The 18,796-nt window shown below is 34.9% G+C and overlaps 1 protein-coding gene across 1 annotated transcript in view; it reads left to right on the forward strand.

The window, feature by feature from the left end:
* The window catches only part of SEMA3D (semaphorin 3D), a 205,473-nt gene that overhangs the window by 51,078 nt on the left and 135,599 nt on the right, over window positions 1–18,796 (forward strand). Inside the window, exon 3 of the mRNA XM_021063476.1 lies at window positions 15,309–15,494. Coding sequence (XP_020919135.1) covers window positions 15,344–15,494 — 151 coding nt within the window. The 5' untranslated portion in view covers window positions 15,309–15,343. The remainder of the gene's footprint in view (window positions 1–15,308; window positions 15,495–18,796) is intronic.

Genomic DNA, 18,796 nt, shown 5'->3' on the forward strand with positions numbered 1-18,796 from the left:
AATCCTCATGCATACTAGTTGGGTTCTTAACCTGCTGAGCCACAAAGGGAATTCCTATTTCTGAAAACTCTTAAAAAAAGATACCCAGAAATACCAAGACTGTCCCTAACCCACTTAATCATTCCTCCTATTTTTTATGAATCTTGGTAGTAGCCATGGAATCATCTTAGTTTGATCCAAAAATTTCCTTTTGTTTCTTGCTGGTACTGTTGAGGCTATGCAGGCTTTTGGGGTCTTCATGATATCACACACAGAGATGATATATAGAGATTTTGGCTGCTTTAGCACAAAACATCGTATAAGTTGGCTGGCAAAGGGACAGGGAAGAAATAGACTGCTTCTTTCATTTATTTAACAAATGTATGCTCAACTCCTCCTCCATGCCAGGCACTGTGCTAGACTTTGGGGATACAGTGGTGAATGTGATTCATGTCCTTGCCTTCATGTGGCTGAAAAGAAGTACATGTGTCTGCAGATGGAGATTACATGTGCTCTGGAAGTTACACATGCACATCATGTGAGATGTAGAGGATGGCCTACATATCATTTGCAAACATTTTTTATACAGTTATTTTACTATCCTATAAAAATTCGCTGCTTTGAATATTCTGAAAAAGTATAGCAGTTATAATTAAAGGTAAAGTTCTTTATGTGTATAGAACCTTTTGGCTCTTATAATATTCAAATAAGCTTTCAGTAACTTTAGGTTGGCTTACCATCCAAACTGTTTCTAAATCTTAATCTCAGTTCAAAGACTTTTGTCAAAAATATATAGTAACCCCACATTGAATATTCTAAAATAAAAAGCATTTAGTTTTCACTTGGCCTTTATTATTATTTTCTAATAATTTCCATAGAAAATAAAGCAAATGTGTTCTTTTGGTTAGGATTTCATCTTGGCAGTGCCCTTTGCCAGTGCTCAACAAATTGGAAGTTCAGAGAAAATAAAGTATTATTTCTGCAATATGGGATCTTATCTAACTGAGCACACACAAAAAAACTTACATTGTGGAATGAAAGTTGGAAACTTTGATGTCAAATTACACAAACACATTTGCAAGTGTGGTAGGAAAACATGAGAACTTCCAGGTTTTCTTTTAAGTTTCTTACCCACTTAATATCTTTGGAAAAATAGTTGCCATCATAGTCCATGCAAAAATATAAGAACTTTAAGGTAATATTTTTTGAGAGCCACGTATGTGCCATGCAACACAGTAAGTGTTTTCTATGCCTTATCTCATTTTATTCCTTCAATAGCCATATTTAATAAAAACTGATAATCCTGTTTTATAGATGAGGAAAATGGACTTAGAGGAATTAAGTGAATTATTTTAGGGCATAAAGCTGATAAGTAGCACAGCAGGGATTACAACCCAAGCCATCACATATCCAGGGCCTAAGTTATTAGGCTCTGTTACCTCTGGGCAATTGAATAATTTTATCATGGTTGCTGTAACACATGGTTAAAAATAAATGAGGTTAGTTATTGAGGATTTTGAGAAATTAAAGGGAATTTGTGTTTTAAAATCCAGAGCCAGTTTCACTGGTGAGTCAACCTCAGAGGTCATATGGTAGAAGGTGATATATTTTCTCTGAGAGAAGTATGTAAAAAGAAAAAATGAGAATATGTTCATCTGTAGCTGTGTATTCAACTGAGGCATCTCCTGCTTATTCTAATTGAGGCAGAAAGATTTGGGATGGTCATTTAAATCCATATTTTCAGATACAGCTGATAAGGATGTGATTAAAGACAGAGCTGATACTAAATTTATACAATGTTTAAAAAATTATACAATATATGTCAATTATATCTCAATAAAAAGATAAAGGGAAATGATTGTAGTAGTTACTAGTAGTTATAGCACTAGACAAAGATGGCACTGAGAGTGGAAGGGGAAATGGGGTAGTCAGATATTCAGTACACAACTCTAACAGAGCAATCATTCAAAAAAGAAAAAAAGAAAAGAAAAAGAAGAAAATATGTTTGCAGAAGGATGTTTACAAATATGAGGCTACCTGATAAAGAAGTTGAAATTTTTGACACTTTATCAGCCTCTCTTTGTAAGACAGCACCCCCATCCATCCTTCATACAGCCATATTGCTCATGCCCTGGGCAACTACAAGTTACTTTTAAAATACAAATGTGTTACTCCAAGACCTACTCTCTTGTATGTATTAAGAGAATGTAGGTATGAGGGATGAATTCAGCAGTTACTCATGAGCTCTTTAACAAGATCCATATTGTGCTTTCATATTACATATCCAGTATAATAGTGTTTCTGAAAGAAAGTATTATAGATTCATACTTTAAAATAGGATATCTTCATAGGAAGGTAAATACAAAGACAACTTAAACTTGTGTAAATTATAAAACAATAATCATTATACAATAATGCTATTTGGTTTATACAATACATTCTCATATTTATTTTTAGTTTTATTAGTATCTAATTAACAGGAGTTGAAATATGTATTTTGAAGACAGTAAAGCACATACTGTACAAACATTGAATGCTTATGCAAATAATCATTGAATATGGAAGGAATTTTTTAAGACACGCTTTAAGGAGTTCCCATCACGCTTTAAGCAGTGGAAACGAATCCAACTAGGAACCATGAGGTTAAGGGTTTGATCCCTGGCCTCGCTCAGTGGGTCAAGGATCTGGCATTGCCATCAACTGTGGTGTAGGTCACAGGCACTGCTGGGATCCCATGTTGTTGTGGCTGTGGCACAGGCTGGTGGCTACAGCTCCAATTGGAGCCCTAGCTTGGGAACCTCCATATGCCATGGGTACAGCCCTAAAAAGCAAAAAAAAAAAAAAAAAAAAATTATATATATATATGCGTTTAGTATTTCATCTTAGGGTGTAACTGATTTTCTTTAACAGTAGTCTTTTGATATTCTGAGTAACTGGTTTTTGTTACAAAGTTCCTCTGTATCCTTCTCCCTTTTCAGAGCAGTCCCTTGGGGTTATCACAGAGGCTGCTTCCCCAGCTGAAGTCCTGAGAAGGTCCACCAAATAAAACATAATTCTCAACTTAAAAAAAAAAGATAAAATTAAAAATCAGTCATGGACATTATTGAATATATGTAGGAAAATTCAGAAAATTGATCTTTCCTGAATGAAATTGCTTAAATATTATAAAAAAATTCCATCTTAGGGCTGGTAGAGATATTAAGATGTTCTAAAATGTACAATAGCTCTTTGAATCTGTGGGAGAGACGATCTCAAATCTTTGGTATGCCTTAAATATAGCAATTTTGCAAGCAGTTATAAATAATACCTGGCATGTTTACAGATCTGGAATGCTTTAAAATGTAATTGATTTTTTTCCTTTTTAACTTAACCTAAATCATTATTAACATAATATCTAATTTTGCCCAGCCAGGAATATTGCCTCCCTATTTTCTGAGTTGTTACAGTCAGTAAAAGCAAAATTATTTTTGAGCTTCTGCTATGTATCAAAGAATGTTTTGCTGTGTTATGATATATAATTGTGGGGTATTAATAATGAAGTTATATTAACCATGTTTTATAAGCTGCTATCAATTTCAAAATAAAGTTTGTAATAAAATTGCAATTATAAGTAAATTATAAAATTGTGAAAAATTGATCATGGATAAAATACAACTTTTTAGATGTGGTTTTTTCATGTAAGAGAGTTCTTTTAATTAACTATTTAAAATAATAATGGAGTTCCTGTTGTGGCTCAGCAGTAACAAACCCAGCTACTATCCATGAGGACATGAAAAAATGCTCAGCATCCCTGATTATTAGAGAAATGCAAATCAAAACTACCATGAGATACCACCTCACACCAGTCACAACGGCCATATCATTAGTAAGTCCACAAATAAAAAATGCTAGAGGGTATGTGGAGAAAAGGGAGCCCTCCTGCACTGTTGGGAGTGTAAACTGGTACCACCACTATGAAAAACTGTGTGGAGGTACCTTAGAAACCTATCCATAGAACTACCATATGACCCAGCAACTCCACTCTTGGGCATATATCCAGACAATACTTTCCTTAAAAAAGCCACATGCACCAGCATGTTCATTGCAGCACTATTCACAATTGCCAAGACATGGAAACAACCCAAATGTCCATCGGCAGAAGACTAGATTAGGAAGATGTGTGTGTGTGTGTGTGTGTGTGTGTGTGTGTGTGTGTGTGTATAATGGAATATTACTCAGCCATAAGAAAGAACGAATAATGCCATTTGTAGAAACATGGATGGAACTAGAGACGCTCATATTGAATGAAGTAAGTCAGAAAGAGAAAGACAAATACCATATGATATCACATATCTGGAATCTAATATAGGGCACAAATGAACCTTTCCACAGAAAAGAAAATCATGGACTTGGAGAATAGACTTGTGGTTGCCATGGGGGAGGGGGAGGGAGGGGGGGTGGATTGGGAGCTGGTGGTTAATGGATGCAAACTGTGTTGCCTTTGGAATTGATTAGCAATGAGATCCTGCTGTGTAGCACTGGGAACTCTGTCCAGTCACTTATGATGGAGCATGATAATGAGAAAATAGAATGTGTACATGTATGTGTAACTGCGTCACCATGCTGTACAGTAGGAAAAAAAAGTGGAAGAATAATGGGACATCATTACTTATTTTGCTTCATACTTACTTTGAATAGCTAGGTATATAAAAAGCTACAGAGATATGTTGTACAACGCAAGGAATATAGCCAGTATTTTATAACTGTAAATGGAGTGTAACCTTCAAAAATTGTGAATTGCTGTACTATACACCTGTAACTTACATAATTTCATTGGGAAAGAAATAAAAGTTGTAAAGATTGAAAAAGAGAACAGGTTTGATCCCCAGCCCTGCTCAGTGGGTTAAGGATACAGCATTGCCTTGAGCTGTGGTGTAGGTTGCTGACATGGCTCAGATCCCCATTGCTGTGGCTGTGGTATAGGCTGGGAACTGTAGCTCTGATTTGTCCCCTAGCCTGGGAAATTCTATATGCTGAGGGTGCTGCCCTTAAAAGAAAAAAAAAATACTATTTAAAATTATACTATACAGGGAGTTACTGCTGTGGTGCCATGGGGTTAAGAATCTGAGTCCGGTGGCTCAGGTTGCTGCAGAGGCATGGGTTCGATCACTGGCCCATGCAGTAGGTTAAAGGATCCTGTGTTGCCACAGTTGGGGCTCAGATTCAGTCCCTGGCCTGGGAACTTCTATATGCCATTGGTGCAGCCATAAAAATATATATACACAAGTTTATGTTGTGACTCAGCAGGTTAAGAACCTGACATAGTGTCCACAAGGATGTGAGTTCCACCCCTGGCCTCACTCAGTGGATTAAGGATCCTGCACTGCAGCAAGCTTCAAGGTAGGTCGCAAATGCGGTTCAGATCTGGCATTGCTCTGGCTGTGGTGTAGGCCTGCAGCTGCAGCTAGGATTTGACCCCTAGCCCAGGAATTTCCATCTGCCGCACATGCAGCCCTAAAAAGAAAAACAAAATACCATATATATGTCAAGGGATGTCAGTAACTTATAAAATACAAAGTATGTAAACTCCTTAAGTGGCATCACATTTAGGCAGAGTAATTTTTTAAAAAGTGAAAGGCAAAGAATATTGCTAAAAATTTGTGAAAGATCTCTATATCCATTTTAAAAATAAAGGTGAGGGGCAGGAATAGAAAGAAGTATACTGAATTAAGTAGAATAAATGGATAGATAAGTAAAAATTTTAAATATATGTAATGTATTAAGATCCAATACAAAGGGTGTATTGAATTATGGATATGTTTTTGCTATAATTTGAGTATATCATTAAGTATAGGATATCCTTCATTTCCACATAGCCCACAAGGTAATTTAAACTCCCTATTTTTCCCTTTGATGCTAATATACTTTCTGGAAATGATGACAAGAGAAACCTAATCCTTCTAATCTTTTTATTTATTTATTTTTTGAGTGACTTAATTTTATTTTATATGTATTTTTTTGTCTTTTGTCTATTTTCAGGGCTGCACTTGCAGCATATGGAGGTTCCCAGGCTAGGGGTCTAATCAGAGCTATGGCTGCTGGCCCACACCACAGCCACAGCAACATGGGATCTGAGCCACGGCTGAAACCTACAACACAGCTCGCGGCAACAACAGATCCTTAACCCAGTGAGCGAGGCCAGGTATCGAACCGGCAACCTCGTGGTTCCTGGTCAGATTCGTTTCATCTGCGGCATGACAGGAACTCCCTAATCTTTTAATACAAGTGAAAATAACATCAGGTGTTATGCATATTCAAAAATGTTTATTCTATTTTGATTTTAAGGCTTTATATAAAGTTATTTTTTTGATATTTAGTTACTTCCCCTTTTTCATTTGTTTTGGTGGTAACTTGTGATTCTTCATTTGTCTTCGTACTCTTAGAGGTTATATAGTATTTTCCAGAGATCTCTTTATTTTATAGGCTTTATAAACTGTAGGCATGTGTTCAGATTATTATAAACTATCTTTAATATCTTTTGTACTTGAATAGAGTCTTAATAGAGTATTAAGACAAATCAAATGCAATAATTTTAAAATGGCTAATGTACATTGATTACTTATTGTGTACTGGGCATGGTATAGTGTTTTGCATCATTGTTTTTTTAATCCTTACAAGAAATGAATCAAATACGGCTATTATCTACTGTTTTGGATGTGATAAATGAGACACAGTGAGGGTAAGTAACTTTTCCATTAATAAATACGAGGCAAGTGGCAAGCCTAGGCTTTGTGCCTGCATTTTCGAACACCATGCTATTCTACTTCTGATCTGTCCTGGAGGAGTTACAGGTGTAACTGGGGATATTTAGAAATGTAAGTAGAAGAAATTTAACAATGGTAAGGTACAAAAATGAAAATTATAATATCAGTTTATATATAGGTGTTATAACTTCATTTAAAAATTATTTTCAGTGTTTTTATGAAAGAACTGAACCAAATGTTAGAGTATTGACTGAGTCAGGGTCTTGAGAACTCTTTAATTTCTGATAGCAGCTCAAAGGTCATCTGTGTCAAAATTCAGAGTTCTGTTACAGGTAACTATCTGGTAGAGACCCAGCCTTTTTCTGGGCTAGCAGCCCCAGTGATGAGCATGTGCAAAAAGACACAACAATCATCCATCACTGAAGTCAGTATACTGAAGATAACTTTGAAAAATTAATTTTTGCATAAGATTGCATTCAATATATTTATTCATTTATTAGTAGCAGAATTGGGTCAATTATCACAGAATTCAAATCTACTATGAAGACTGGATCACTAAACTGCAGGGGCACAGGGGATCTCTAAATTTTGCATGACATTACATTCCTTTCACACGCTGCCTATATTTATTCCCAGATACTGTTATATTTATGATGTGAATTATTAGAACTCTTCTCTCTATATAGATTAACTGTCTCACAATGCTAGAAATGTTTATTTTCCTTAGGTGTTTCATTTAATAGTAAAGAAAGAAATTATGTTTTATATCTTAGTACATCCTTTTGCTTTAAAAAAAATAAGACTGCATAGGAGTCATTTAGCTTATCATAAGTGTTTTGATCTCAAAAGTACCTGCATACGTGGAGAATTTATGTGACTAAGAAGTTTAGGGTCACATTTTTTTCTGCTATGTCCTGTTTTTTAGTTGAGAAGCTTGCTTTTAGATATTACAGTTGCTGGTAGACTTGATTGAAGTTCTTAATCTGTTTATTTAAAAGTGTTAGCCATTTTAAAGAGAATCCTTACAATTGTTCTACATCATATGCCTGTAAAAATAATTTAATTACTTCATTTTTACTTACTAGTTTCCAATAGTTACAGTCTTAAGATTTTAAATTAAGTATAGTGTGAACCCATATTCTAATTTAGTTTAACTGTAGGAACGTATGTATTTCCCAAACGTAAGTAGTTTTGCATAATAGGTTGAAGTCAGTTTTACAATTGGCAGCTAAATAACTTCTGAATATTGTTTCTGAGGATTTGATGAATTCCGTTCCACAGTCTTAGAAAGTTTGCATTAAATAATTTTGAAAACTCTTTGTTTCCTTTCTGTAGCATAACTGATTTTTTAAAAAATATTTTTTTTAATTAGAAAATACAATATACATGTGAAAATTGTAAAAAAAAAAAAAAATGAAAAAACTAGGACCACCATACAGGTCAGAATATAAAAAGAAAGTCTTAACTGCCTGTCATTCTTACACTGGTGCTGTGCTTTTCTCTTTGGGTGTGTTTGAATTGCTCGAAATTTACTGTAAGTGCTGCTGAAGTAAGCACTCTGATAATATTATAAAATATTATGGGACACCTACATTGCTTTGAAAAACAAGTTTCGAGGTGCATAATTATTTCTGCTGATATAGAGACCATGGGGCCGCCAAGTTAGTTTGTGGATAAAATATTTTATACACTTAATCATTGAAGGGTCAATTTTTTTAGATTCAAATCCATTTATTGCCCACATAGCAGAAATAGTAGATCAATATTATTAAGTCTGGGAAAATACTGAGCATATAACTCAGTGTCTAAATTAATAACTAAATATATATTTCAGGAAGGATAGTTAAAAGTTTTGAACATTTACCAAAACATCACTCAGATTTGATGATAATGACATTCTTAAAAGATAAAAGGAATAAAAGAGAGGAACTCTCAATAATAAACATATGATTAATTCTTGTTTTTTCAAGAAAATATAATTGATTTACTTTTGTCATTGCAGTAATTCCCACTCTGCTTTATTCAATATTCTGTTTATTAGAAAAAAAATCACTAAACTGCAGGGGCACAGATCAGAATATTTAAGATGGAGGGTGTTACATTTTAAAAAACAATCAGTTTGACTAATATGCAGTTATATTTTGAATATAAAAGGCAGACATTAAAATTTGATAAAATATTCTATAATTCTCAAAAAGCATTTTCAGAATTCCAAAAGGTGAGGAATAAGATAATCTTGGTCATGAAAATATTCATGGATCAAAATGCTCTCTAGAATATTAGAATTTGGAAAGGAAATCTTAAAATGTTCAACTATGGATTAATCAAATTTAGAGAGTAACCCAATGTGATTATGCTATTGTTACTTTCTCTGACCCTACAATTTTTTTTTTTTTTTCTCTATACGGTTGCACGTGTGGCATATGGAAGTTCCAGGTTAGGGGTTGGATTAGAGCTGCAGTTGCTGACCTATGCCATAGCCACGGCCATAGCAATGCAGGATCTGAGCTGCATCTGCAACCTATGTCACAGCATAAGGCAATGCCAGATCCTTAACCTACTGAGGAAGTCTAGGGATTGAACCCACATCCTTGCTTATGCTATGCTGGGTTCTTAACCTGCTGAATCACAATGGGAACTCCACTCTGATCCTACAGACTGATAACTATTAGTGCTCTGCTTTGGGTAGCCCATTAATAGGAGATTTAGGCTAAGGAAAGTGACTAGCAGAGTCATTGACAGTCACGTTTCATTGATTTTTAAAAATTGGGTTAATTTTTTGAGCAAGTTTGGACTTCACAGGCACTTGATTTCTTTAGGACTTCTTTACAAAGTAAGCATGGTTTTATCGTCACATTCAGGAGAAAATGTAACCCGCAATATTAAATGAAACAGGTTACACATTACTGAAACCTCACTATTCTATTATTTTTTTATTGAGCTGGATTCATTAGGGGTAAGATCCTGGGGTAAGCTCCTGGAGAACGTGATCTGGCTTTAAGTACTAAGACTGTAGTATTCAGTCTCTAAGGCTCTAAGACTATAAGGCTTGCAAACCCAAAGTAACATGTAACAGCAGTGCTTTGTTGAGTAGGGATTTGCACAATATACTTTCTGTGTATTTTAGGAACATAAACATTGTATTTAAACCACTGCAAGATAACAATAAGGTACTGTAATTTATTCTTACTGATAAAGAGTTTAGCTCAGTTTTACAACTGATTACTGATAATGTTCTTATTTGGCTTGATATGTAGTAAAATATCACTGGTTATCATAAGGATCTTAGGAAGTAGATTCATATTTAATTAAAGGTAGGTCTCTTCTTCAATGATCTCTGAAAAAATCAGATGGTTTTCTAGACTCCATTGGACTGTACCAATTGATGAGGAATTCATGACATCTGAAGGCAATGAAGTCCAGTAATGAACGGTTAAAATTCACCAACCAAAAGTTACTGCCCTATAAATTCCACTCATTAGTAATAACACTGTACACTTGAGCAGTGATTGTATACCCTTGGTGGTGTTAAAGTAGTAGAATATCATGTATATTAGAAAATATACCAAGAGAAACTTAGAAATGATGATGTAAAATAAATATAAATGAAAATTTTAGCATTCCAAGCACGATTCCTGTAGATTTCACTTGCATTCTGCTTTGATACCACTTCACTAGATCAACAGAATATAAGACATCTTTCTACAAACATGAAACTTCTCCTTGTTTGCCTATGTTGTCTCTTTGTTGCTCAAGTTCATTCTATAATTTATATTTGGTTTCTTGTCAGTATGTTCCATGTCACTGCTAGGAAATAATGTTACTGATAACAGATCAGTCTTGTGTACTTTAGAGGAAGACCATCTTATCAAATTTTACCTGAAAAAACTATGAGTTACAGATTAGGCTAGTACTTTTAATTTGGGGGTAGTAATAACTGCATGTGTCTCCGGAGTTATATAAAAATTTCTCTGGTGACTTTATGTGTAGCACAAAGGTATGAAGAACAGATACTCTTTATAAATCCGGAAATCAAAGATTCTTTTCCTCCCTTCCCCATCCTACACACACGCACACACACACAAACGCACAAGCATATGCACACACACAGGCACCTAGACACATACACATTTGAGAAAAGATCCAAAGTCTTAAGTTCAGGGTTTTTAAGTGTGAAAATTTATCATGTATTTTAATTCTTGTCCTATGCATAGAATCTATTTTTTCACTGTAATTATACATTTTCACTTTAATGACTTTTGGAACAAATAGATAATAAATCAGACAAATCAATGAAGCTCACATGTAAAATTTTATATCCCTTGCTCCTCAAATAATACTTTTGATGATTTGCCATCCATCTAATAATTTCTGGACTTTCTGTATTCCTTTGGGAAATGGCACAAGGCCTTCTTGAGTGTGAGATTATGCATTTGGATCTCTGATTTAGTGGAACAGTGTGTAAAACGCTCTTATAATCAGAACACTCCCTGTTGGCTCCACATCTGAAGATCCCCAAGAGTGTTGTTTGTCCTAGTGAACATCTGGAATAGATTACTCGCAGTTAATTGGCTCCAGGTCGAGCTGGTTACAGACAGTAGCATGCAATATAACCTATGCAATTTACCAAATCCACCCACTTTAGGTTAAATCACACCTACTTCTCTCCGTAATTCCTCCCAGATGCAGAACACACACACCTGTGGGTACAAAACACACACACACACACACACACACACACACACACACTCATATGCATTGGAAGACAGCAGAGTATCACTAGATTATTGGAGAGGTTGTTAACAATACATTTAACCCATAAATTATCTCAATTAAAAGATTAACTATTGAATTCAAAGGATTGTTGGAAGGAAAAACAAAGAATCAGGAGCAGCAGATTATAGAGAGGGGTTCTTTGGTAGGAGAAAATATGTAAAGTTAAAGGAAAAAAGTTCCAGCAGGTTCACAATTTGGTTTTTTTTTTTTTTGTCCCTCACCTGAATAAATGTTTCAGCACGCGTGGGCACTTTTTAGAATGTTATAGTAGCAAGGAAAACAGTGCTTTGATTTTTAACTTATTTAACAATATTAGTGTGTTGGGTTATAAGGAACAGTATGACTACTGTTCATTGAAAACAAAAACATCAATCTTTTTAACTTATAGTGTTGGAGGCACAGGGCATGTCTTGGCGATTAATGACCAGTTGGAGGAGTAGATATCTCAATACATAGCTAAGGGCCATTAACCCTAACTGGCCATTAATTCACAGGAAATGTCCTGTACTGAGGTCATTATTGCTAATAAAATGCACACATGGAAAGTTCCCTCTTTTTTTGTCTGTGTACAATAACATGCATTCACATTACATGCATTGTTACATGTCATGAAAAAAAGTAGTATTATACATGTCCAGAAGCTCAGAAAAACTAACCCTAAGGAGAAATTTAATGTGCTTAATTTCTATATTCAAGTAGCCTTTCATTCTCTTTGGAGGGTATGGGTAGGTGGAAGACTGCATGTTTGGGTGGCGAATCCTTGGATCTGCTGTGATCAGATACCCCTGTTTTGCTAACATGAGAACCTGGGGAAAAGTGAAAGCAGCAGGCAAATGGGATTAGGGAGCACTGTTACATATGGGTGAAACCAGTGCATGTGATCTAATGCCAAAGACAGTGTGAAATAACAGCATCATTTGAGGCCTAATACATTAGGTACCAGAACAGGCATGGGGCAGATTTAAATGGTAGATCAAATCCCTCCTTAGTTTTTGCTCTCTTCCACCCTCCTGGACTGTGCTCCACTGTCTCTCCCTTCTTACACCCATCATGCTTACAGCTTTTCAGGAACCCTTAACTAAGTATCACTGTTATCTGGAACTGTCTTTTTTGCCATCTATTCTGTTTTCTGTCTTCTATGAAACTATCTGTGTCTTGCTTAAACCTATGTGATACTCCTTTGAGCTGTCTTCTAGAGCATCCTATAAATATCTCTATTTTAGCAATTATTTCATTGTACTTTATTTGTATATAATCAACTTCTTTCAGAAAAGAATTTATGTATGTTCTCACCTTAATAAATGATTGGACATGAGTTATGGTGTGAAGGAACATAAGTATATGTATTCTTAAATGTATATTCTTATTTGCAAAAAAAGCAGTAAGCTTTTAAGGAGAATCTGTAACTTAAAGAATGTATCTGTGTTTTAGTGGTGTAAATGTAAAATTTAAAATTTGCAAACATGCATTTCTTAAGACATTGAGTAATTCAAAACTCAAATAATTTAAAACTAATTCTAATAAATGTTTCTGTAGACCAGTAAATGGCTCTGTTTTGTGCCAGTAGCATATACATATTGTCCTACTAATTTTGAAATAATAGAATTCTTTATTTTTAAGAGTTTGTTTTAAATATGGTGTTTATAGAAGGACTTAATTAGTGTTTTATTTTAAAATATGTATTATTGAAAATTTTAAAACTAGAATTTTCACAAAGGGCTGTTCATAGTATAGATCTTTTTGGTCAAAAAGACATTTCTGTTTTCTCTTAAATTCTATCATTAGTTGAAATCAAGGAATGTCATAAGTGTGAATAAAATATGTGATATGTGCCATATATTGTAATGTTCTAAATGAGTATTTAAATCAACTTGATTTTTATTTGTAGTAATCTTCTAAATCAAAGAATTAAATATGCACAGATTACATACAAGACAGAATAGCTTGTACTTCCTATAGGAGTCTTCCTACAGGTAATTAAAGTAACTAAGAAAATATACTTTATTAAATAAGCATTAATGTTCAACATTTTATGAAGAAACAACATACAATTTGTAGTCTATTCTTGGGATGTTTGTCTTGTATAAAAACTCTTTATTTTTTTCACTTTCCCAGATTAATCTTAACTTCCGAGATTTAAGGTAAATTTAAGGAACCTTGATTCAGAATCTTTGAGGCATTTGATAAAGAGTTGATCTTCCATAAGAAAAATACTCTTATTTAGATATTCTTTTAAAACTAAACCATGTAGACATAAAGTATTTTGATATTAAATCATTAGGAAATGACTAAGGTATAATTCTTTTTTATTATGGTTAAAACTGTCACCATAGAAGTATAGAAATTATTGTACTCGGAGCAGGTACCACATCTGGAACCCTCCCCAGAAGTGTGGGCATAGCAAGATCCTTTCTGAGGATCCTGTCTTAGAAAATGTTGAGCAGAAGGAAGAGAATTTGAAGACAGCCTCAAGTTGAAGTTTACTTGATTCTGCCGTAATGAAAAGCACCTAAGGATTTAGGGCCTATGAAGGCTCATTCTAGCTGAAATTCAGAACAGATGTTTTAATCCATCTCTTATTTTCCATGTGACCTTGGGAGAGTTATTGAATTCTGTACCTCAGTTTCCTCATCTGCGAAATGAAGTAAATAGTTACTAATCCTTTGTGGCTGTCAGCAGTACTGATAAAATGTAAAGAGAGGCATATTAAAAAATTTAAGCATTTATTTGAGCAAAAATCAACTTGATTTGGGTGACACCAAACTGGAAGTAGTTAGGAGCACTTCACCAGGATTAGGGCAAAGACTATCAAGAAAACTTTGGAAACAAAGAAAGGAAATTATTCAACTGGCTATAGCTTAAAGCCTAGTTAACTGATTGGTTGTTCTTAGTGCATAACTTTGAGGCATTTATAGGCTTAGATTTGGTTTGATTGAGTAGGCCACCATGGCATTAGAGATGCCTCATCCTAATGACATATTTTTTTCATTAATTTAGCAACATTCAGTCCTTTAATTTATGTAAAGCACTTTTTAAAAAGTATGTGGTTCATATAAACACTCAACGAATATTATTTGTCATTATTATTATTGTCAGGCTTAGTTTGAATGAAATATGTGTTTTGATTTATTCCATGTTTTAACAAAGACAACCAAGGGAGCTTGGTTATGGCAGCCTAGTTAATTAATTACCACCTCCTCACTCTTAAAAACCCTTTTGTTTTACAGTTAGTGGTCCCATTCAGTGCTGTCCTGTGTGGATTAGTATAGGGTGCAGGAAGATTGCATTGTCCCAGGCCTAAAATCTGTACTGGTGGCCCTGATCTGGTCATGACCAGTTGTCCCAATTTTAGGTAAATTTTTAAAGTATTTCTGTCAGAAACAAAAGAAGAACTCTCTCAGAAATGACAGCTTTAATTTAGTCTTGCCTGAGGGGCTTTGATGATGATGGGAGAAAGAGTAGGCTTCTACCAGCATTCTTATCTGATCAAGAATTCATCAAGTTATACAAAGAATCCTCTCTTTCTATATTTGCATTTAAAAAAAACACTTCAATGGAAGAGATGCTAATTAATATAAGTAGCTGAATTTTTAGTTATGCACTCATCTCTACATCTGAGTAAAGCCAGACCAGAATTTTATTACTCAGTTCTGATTCATTTCCCTGCAACAATTTCCAAGAGCTGAACAAGACAAAGAGAAATTATTTTTTAAAATATGTATACATTCAGAAAACTCTAATTTAGTAAGAGTAGAAAAATCTGCAAACTGCTATATTAATACTTCTTTTTGCTTCTTTTCTTCTCTTTAGATTAATACGGTTTGAAAGAGACCATTGTTTTCAACATGATTGTTAATAAAAATGAGAGACCAAGGTCCAGAAGCCACGATTTTTACCTTTTTCATGCCTTGGTGATGTTAAGCATGACCACGCTGTTTCTTCCAGTCACTGGAACGTCTAAGCAAAATATTCCACGTCTCAAGCTAACTTACAAAGGTAAATATGTCAATGTTTTTCAAACTAGTCCTTCTTTTTTTTTTTTTTTTTTTTTTTTTTTTTAAGGGCCGTACCTGAGGCACATGGAAGTTCCCAATGGCAATGTGGGATCCAAGCCATGTCTGCGATGTACACCACACAGCTCATGGCAGACGCCAGATACTTAACCCACTGAGCGAGGCCAGGGATCAAACCTGCATCCTCATGGGTACTAGTTGAGTTCCTAACCCACTGAGGCACAACGAAAACTTCCCAAATTGTCTTTTAAATTACTGTATTTCTTTTATTTATAAATGCATGCTGACTTCAGTGAAATGTTTTCAGCACTGGCATCAGTTAATAATATTGTTACAGAACACAAAGCCCAATTATTTATTATTTTTGTGAAGAAAACAGATGCCAAAACTCTCTCATGTACCCTTTTGGGTTCATTATTTACAATTATTAACTATTGATTAGCATAATTAGGAAATTTTGGTCTGCAAGTTGTGGTCAGTTTTGTATGAAAATTAATCAGTCCCTCCGTATGGTCAGACCACTCAAGATGGCTGATCTCTGGTTCTCTGTACATTGCCTGCTGGACCAGTATCTGCTTCACCTCCTCCTACTCGCTTGACTGATTTTCCTGCTTATTTGCCCTAGGCCCCAGGTGATGATTGTTTTAACTCTAGCCATCATGTTAGCTTATCAGAGGGCCTGTTAGAGGCATGCCCCTCTGTTAGTTACCCTAGTAACCAGTGAGCCAACCTGCAATTGGTTCTCCCTATAACTGGTAACCTCCTCCTGCCTGGGGAGCGCAGTCTGCAGCCATGTCCTGCCCTATTGCAGCATTTGGTGGCATGTTGCTCCAGGACCTTGCTTCAGACGGGTAAGATCCTCCATCCATTAAACCACTGATGTCTCTGTGGCAGACTCCATGCGCTGACACCAGTTCTTTCTTCGGTCTTTAAGTTGGGCAAGACGTATAGGGTGTTGCAGACACCCTAAAAATAGTAAAGTTGTTAATTCCATACAGCTGCTACTAATTAGCTTATCCCTAGAGAGCATTTTTTAAAGCAATACGTCTTCAAGAAAATTAACACACTAAAATACCTGTAACATCTTAAACATATACATATTTTGTTGTTAAAAATATTTCTATGAAGGACTTAAAATACAGTGATGAGAAAGCATTTAAGGAATGAAATGTACTAAGAAAACTGTTTTTAAATGTTTAAATTACTATAAAAGGAAAGTTTATATCCTATATGTAATCATATGTATGTGTGACATATCTGTATATGTATTGAGAGAGGGAGGTGGGGGGAGAGAACTAAGTTTCATGCTCAGAGGTTTCTCTTTTTTTTTTCTTCTATGATATCCTCTTGGCTTCGTTAAGTAATGAGAGGAGGGTAGGGTACTTCTTTATTCTGAACGTGGCAAGTAAAAATTATGCTGGCAGTTTTAATTTTTAAAACAAATTATTTTCAGCTCAAATTAAAAACAATAATAGCTAATTTGATGTCCAATGTAAGTGGAATTATTATATCCATTATACATTTCATATGTTGTCATTTTTGTTGCAATTTGTATCACATGAATTAAAGAATTAAGGTAACGTTATTATTTTAATTTTTTTTGTCTTTTTAGGGCCATACCTGCAGCATATGGGAGGTTCCCAGGCTAGGGGTCTAATCAGAGCTTTAGCCGCCGCCTACACCACAGCCATAGCAACAGCAATGAGGGATATGAGCTGCGTCTGCGACCTACACCACAGTTCATGGCAATGCCAGATCCTTAACCTACTGAGCAAGGCCAAGGATGGAACCTGCGTCTTCGTGGTTACTAGTCGGGTTCGTTAACCGCTAAGCCACGGCGGGAACTCCGTGGTAGCATTATTTTTAAGTTTTTATTTTATAGAATTTCTAGAACAGGTAAAACTAATCTATGGTTAAAAAAAAAAAATCGGAACATTGCCTTTGTACAGTATTGAGTGAGAGGAAACTTTCTCGGATTACGGAAATGTCCTCTATCTTGACAGGGAGTTAGATCACCTAAATGTAGGGATTTTTCACAACCTAATATATTGCATATGTCAGATTTGTTTGCCTGTTTTCAAAATTTACTTTAAGAACAGAAAAATACTAAAAGCCAAACCATAAAAGAAAGAAAAATTTGAAAATTAAGAGAATGAAGGAAAAGGGAGGAAATACTATGTGGTTTCTATGGTTCACTTGAATAACATAAGAACACTGTATTCATGAATGTGAACAATGTAGAGCAAATTAGACTTGGAGAGAAACTTTAATAGTAGTTGGAAATTACTCAATGAGGCTTTGTCATGAGCAAGGCATTGGTATAAGGACTGTGTGTGAGTTGTTATGTCATCTTCCTCATCACCACCATTTGAGGTGGGATTATCAACTCCCTAATATATGATGGATCCTGAGGTACTGAAAAATTAAGAAATCAAGGGATCAAATTGGTTGATGGCTCAGCCCTTGAGTCAGCCCCATGCCCCAGGGAGCCTTGGTACCTAATCCTGTTTCTCACAACCTAGACATGAGCAGTTCTTCCCTGAGGCACTCCCCTCCCAAACTGAACTTTAAACTTGACAGAAACATCAGGTGGTTATTTGATTAACTGATTACTGTATTTCAATCATCAGAAGTAAATGGTGTTGAAGAAGACCATATGCTCTGTTTAAGATTACTCAGTAGCCAAAAGAGACTTGCATATTTGTGGGATTTTTTTTTATGCCTTTTGATGCTTTCATAGAATAAAAGGAGATTGTTATTTTGCTAATTTGTGTTCATAATCAAAATTTTATATGAGTGATTGTAAAATATGAACTCAAATGTAATAATTTGATCATTTGAAAATAAATCGGTTCCTAAAAATAAAAAAAATTAATGTTAATTATATATTGCTGTTGCTAAAATTAGTTTAGCTCTAGTTAGAGGGGTTTTGGGTATGAATCTTCATTTTCATACTTGGAATCAACCATATAAGAGTTCAAAATGTTGTTTTATTTACCTCTCTATAAATTGTCACTCATTCCAGCACCTAGTACTTATATAAAGGAGAACTGGTATAAATGTTGGATTAAGAGTAGAACTATTCTTTTGATGGTTCTTATATTAGTATACTTTCCAGATAGTATTAGGTATTTATCTACATGTAGGTTATTTACATGTCAAAAGCAGTAGCAAAGATTGAATGCAGGGAAGGTATTTTATAGATCTTTCAACTCTCCCTCAATTCTCCCCCCCCCTTCTTCTCCCTCCTCCTTCCCTCCCCCTCTTATAGATCCTATGGAGCTC

This window comes from Sus scrofa, chromosome 9, assembly GCF_000003025.6.
Source record: "Sus scrofa isolate TJ Tabasco breed Duroc chromosome 9, Sscrofa11.1, whole genome shotgun sequence".
Classification (NCBI taxonomy): Eukaryota; Metazoa; Chordata; class Mammalia; order Artiodactyla; family Suidae; genus Sus; species Sus scrofa.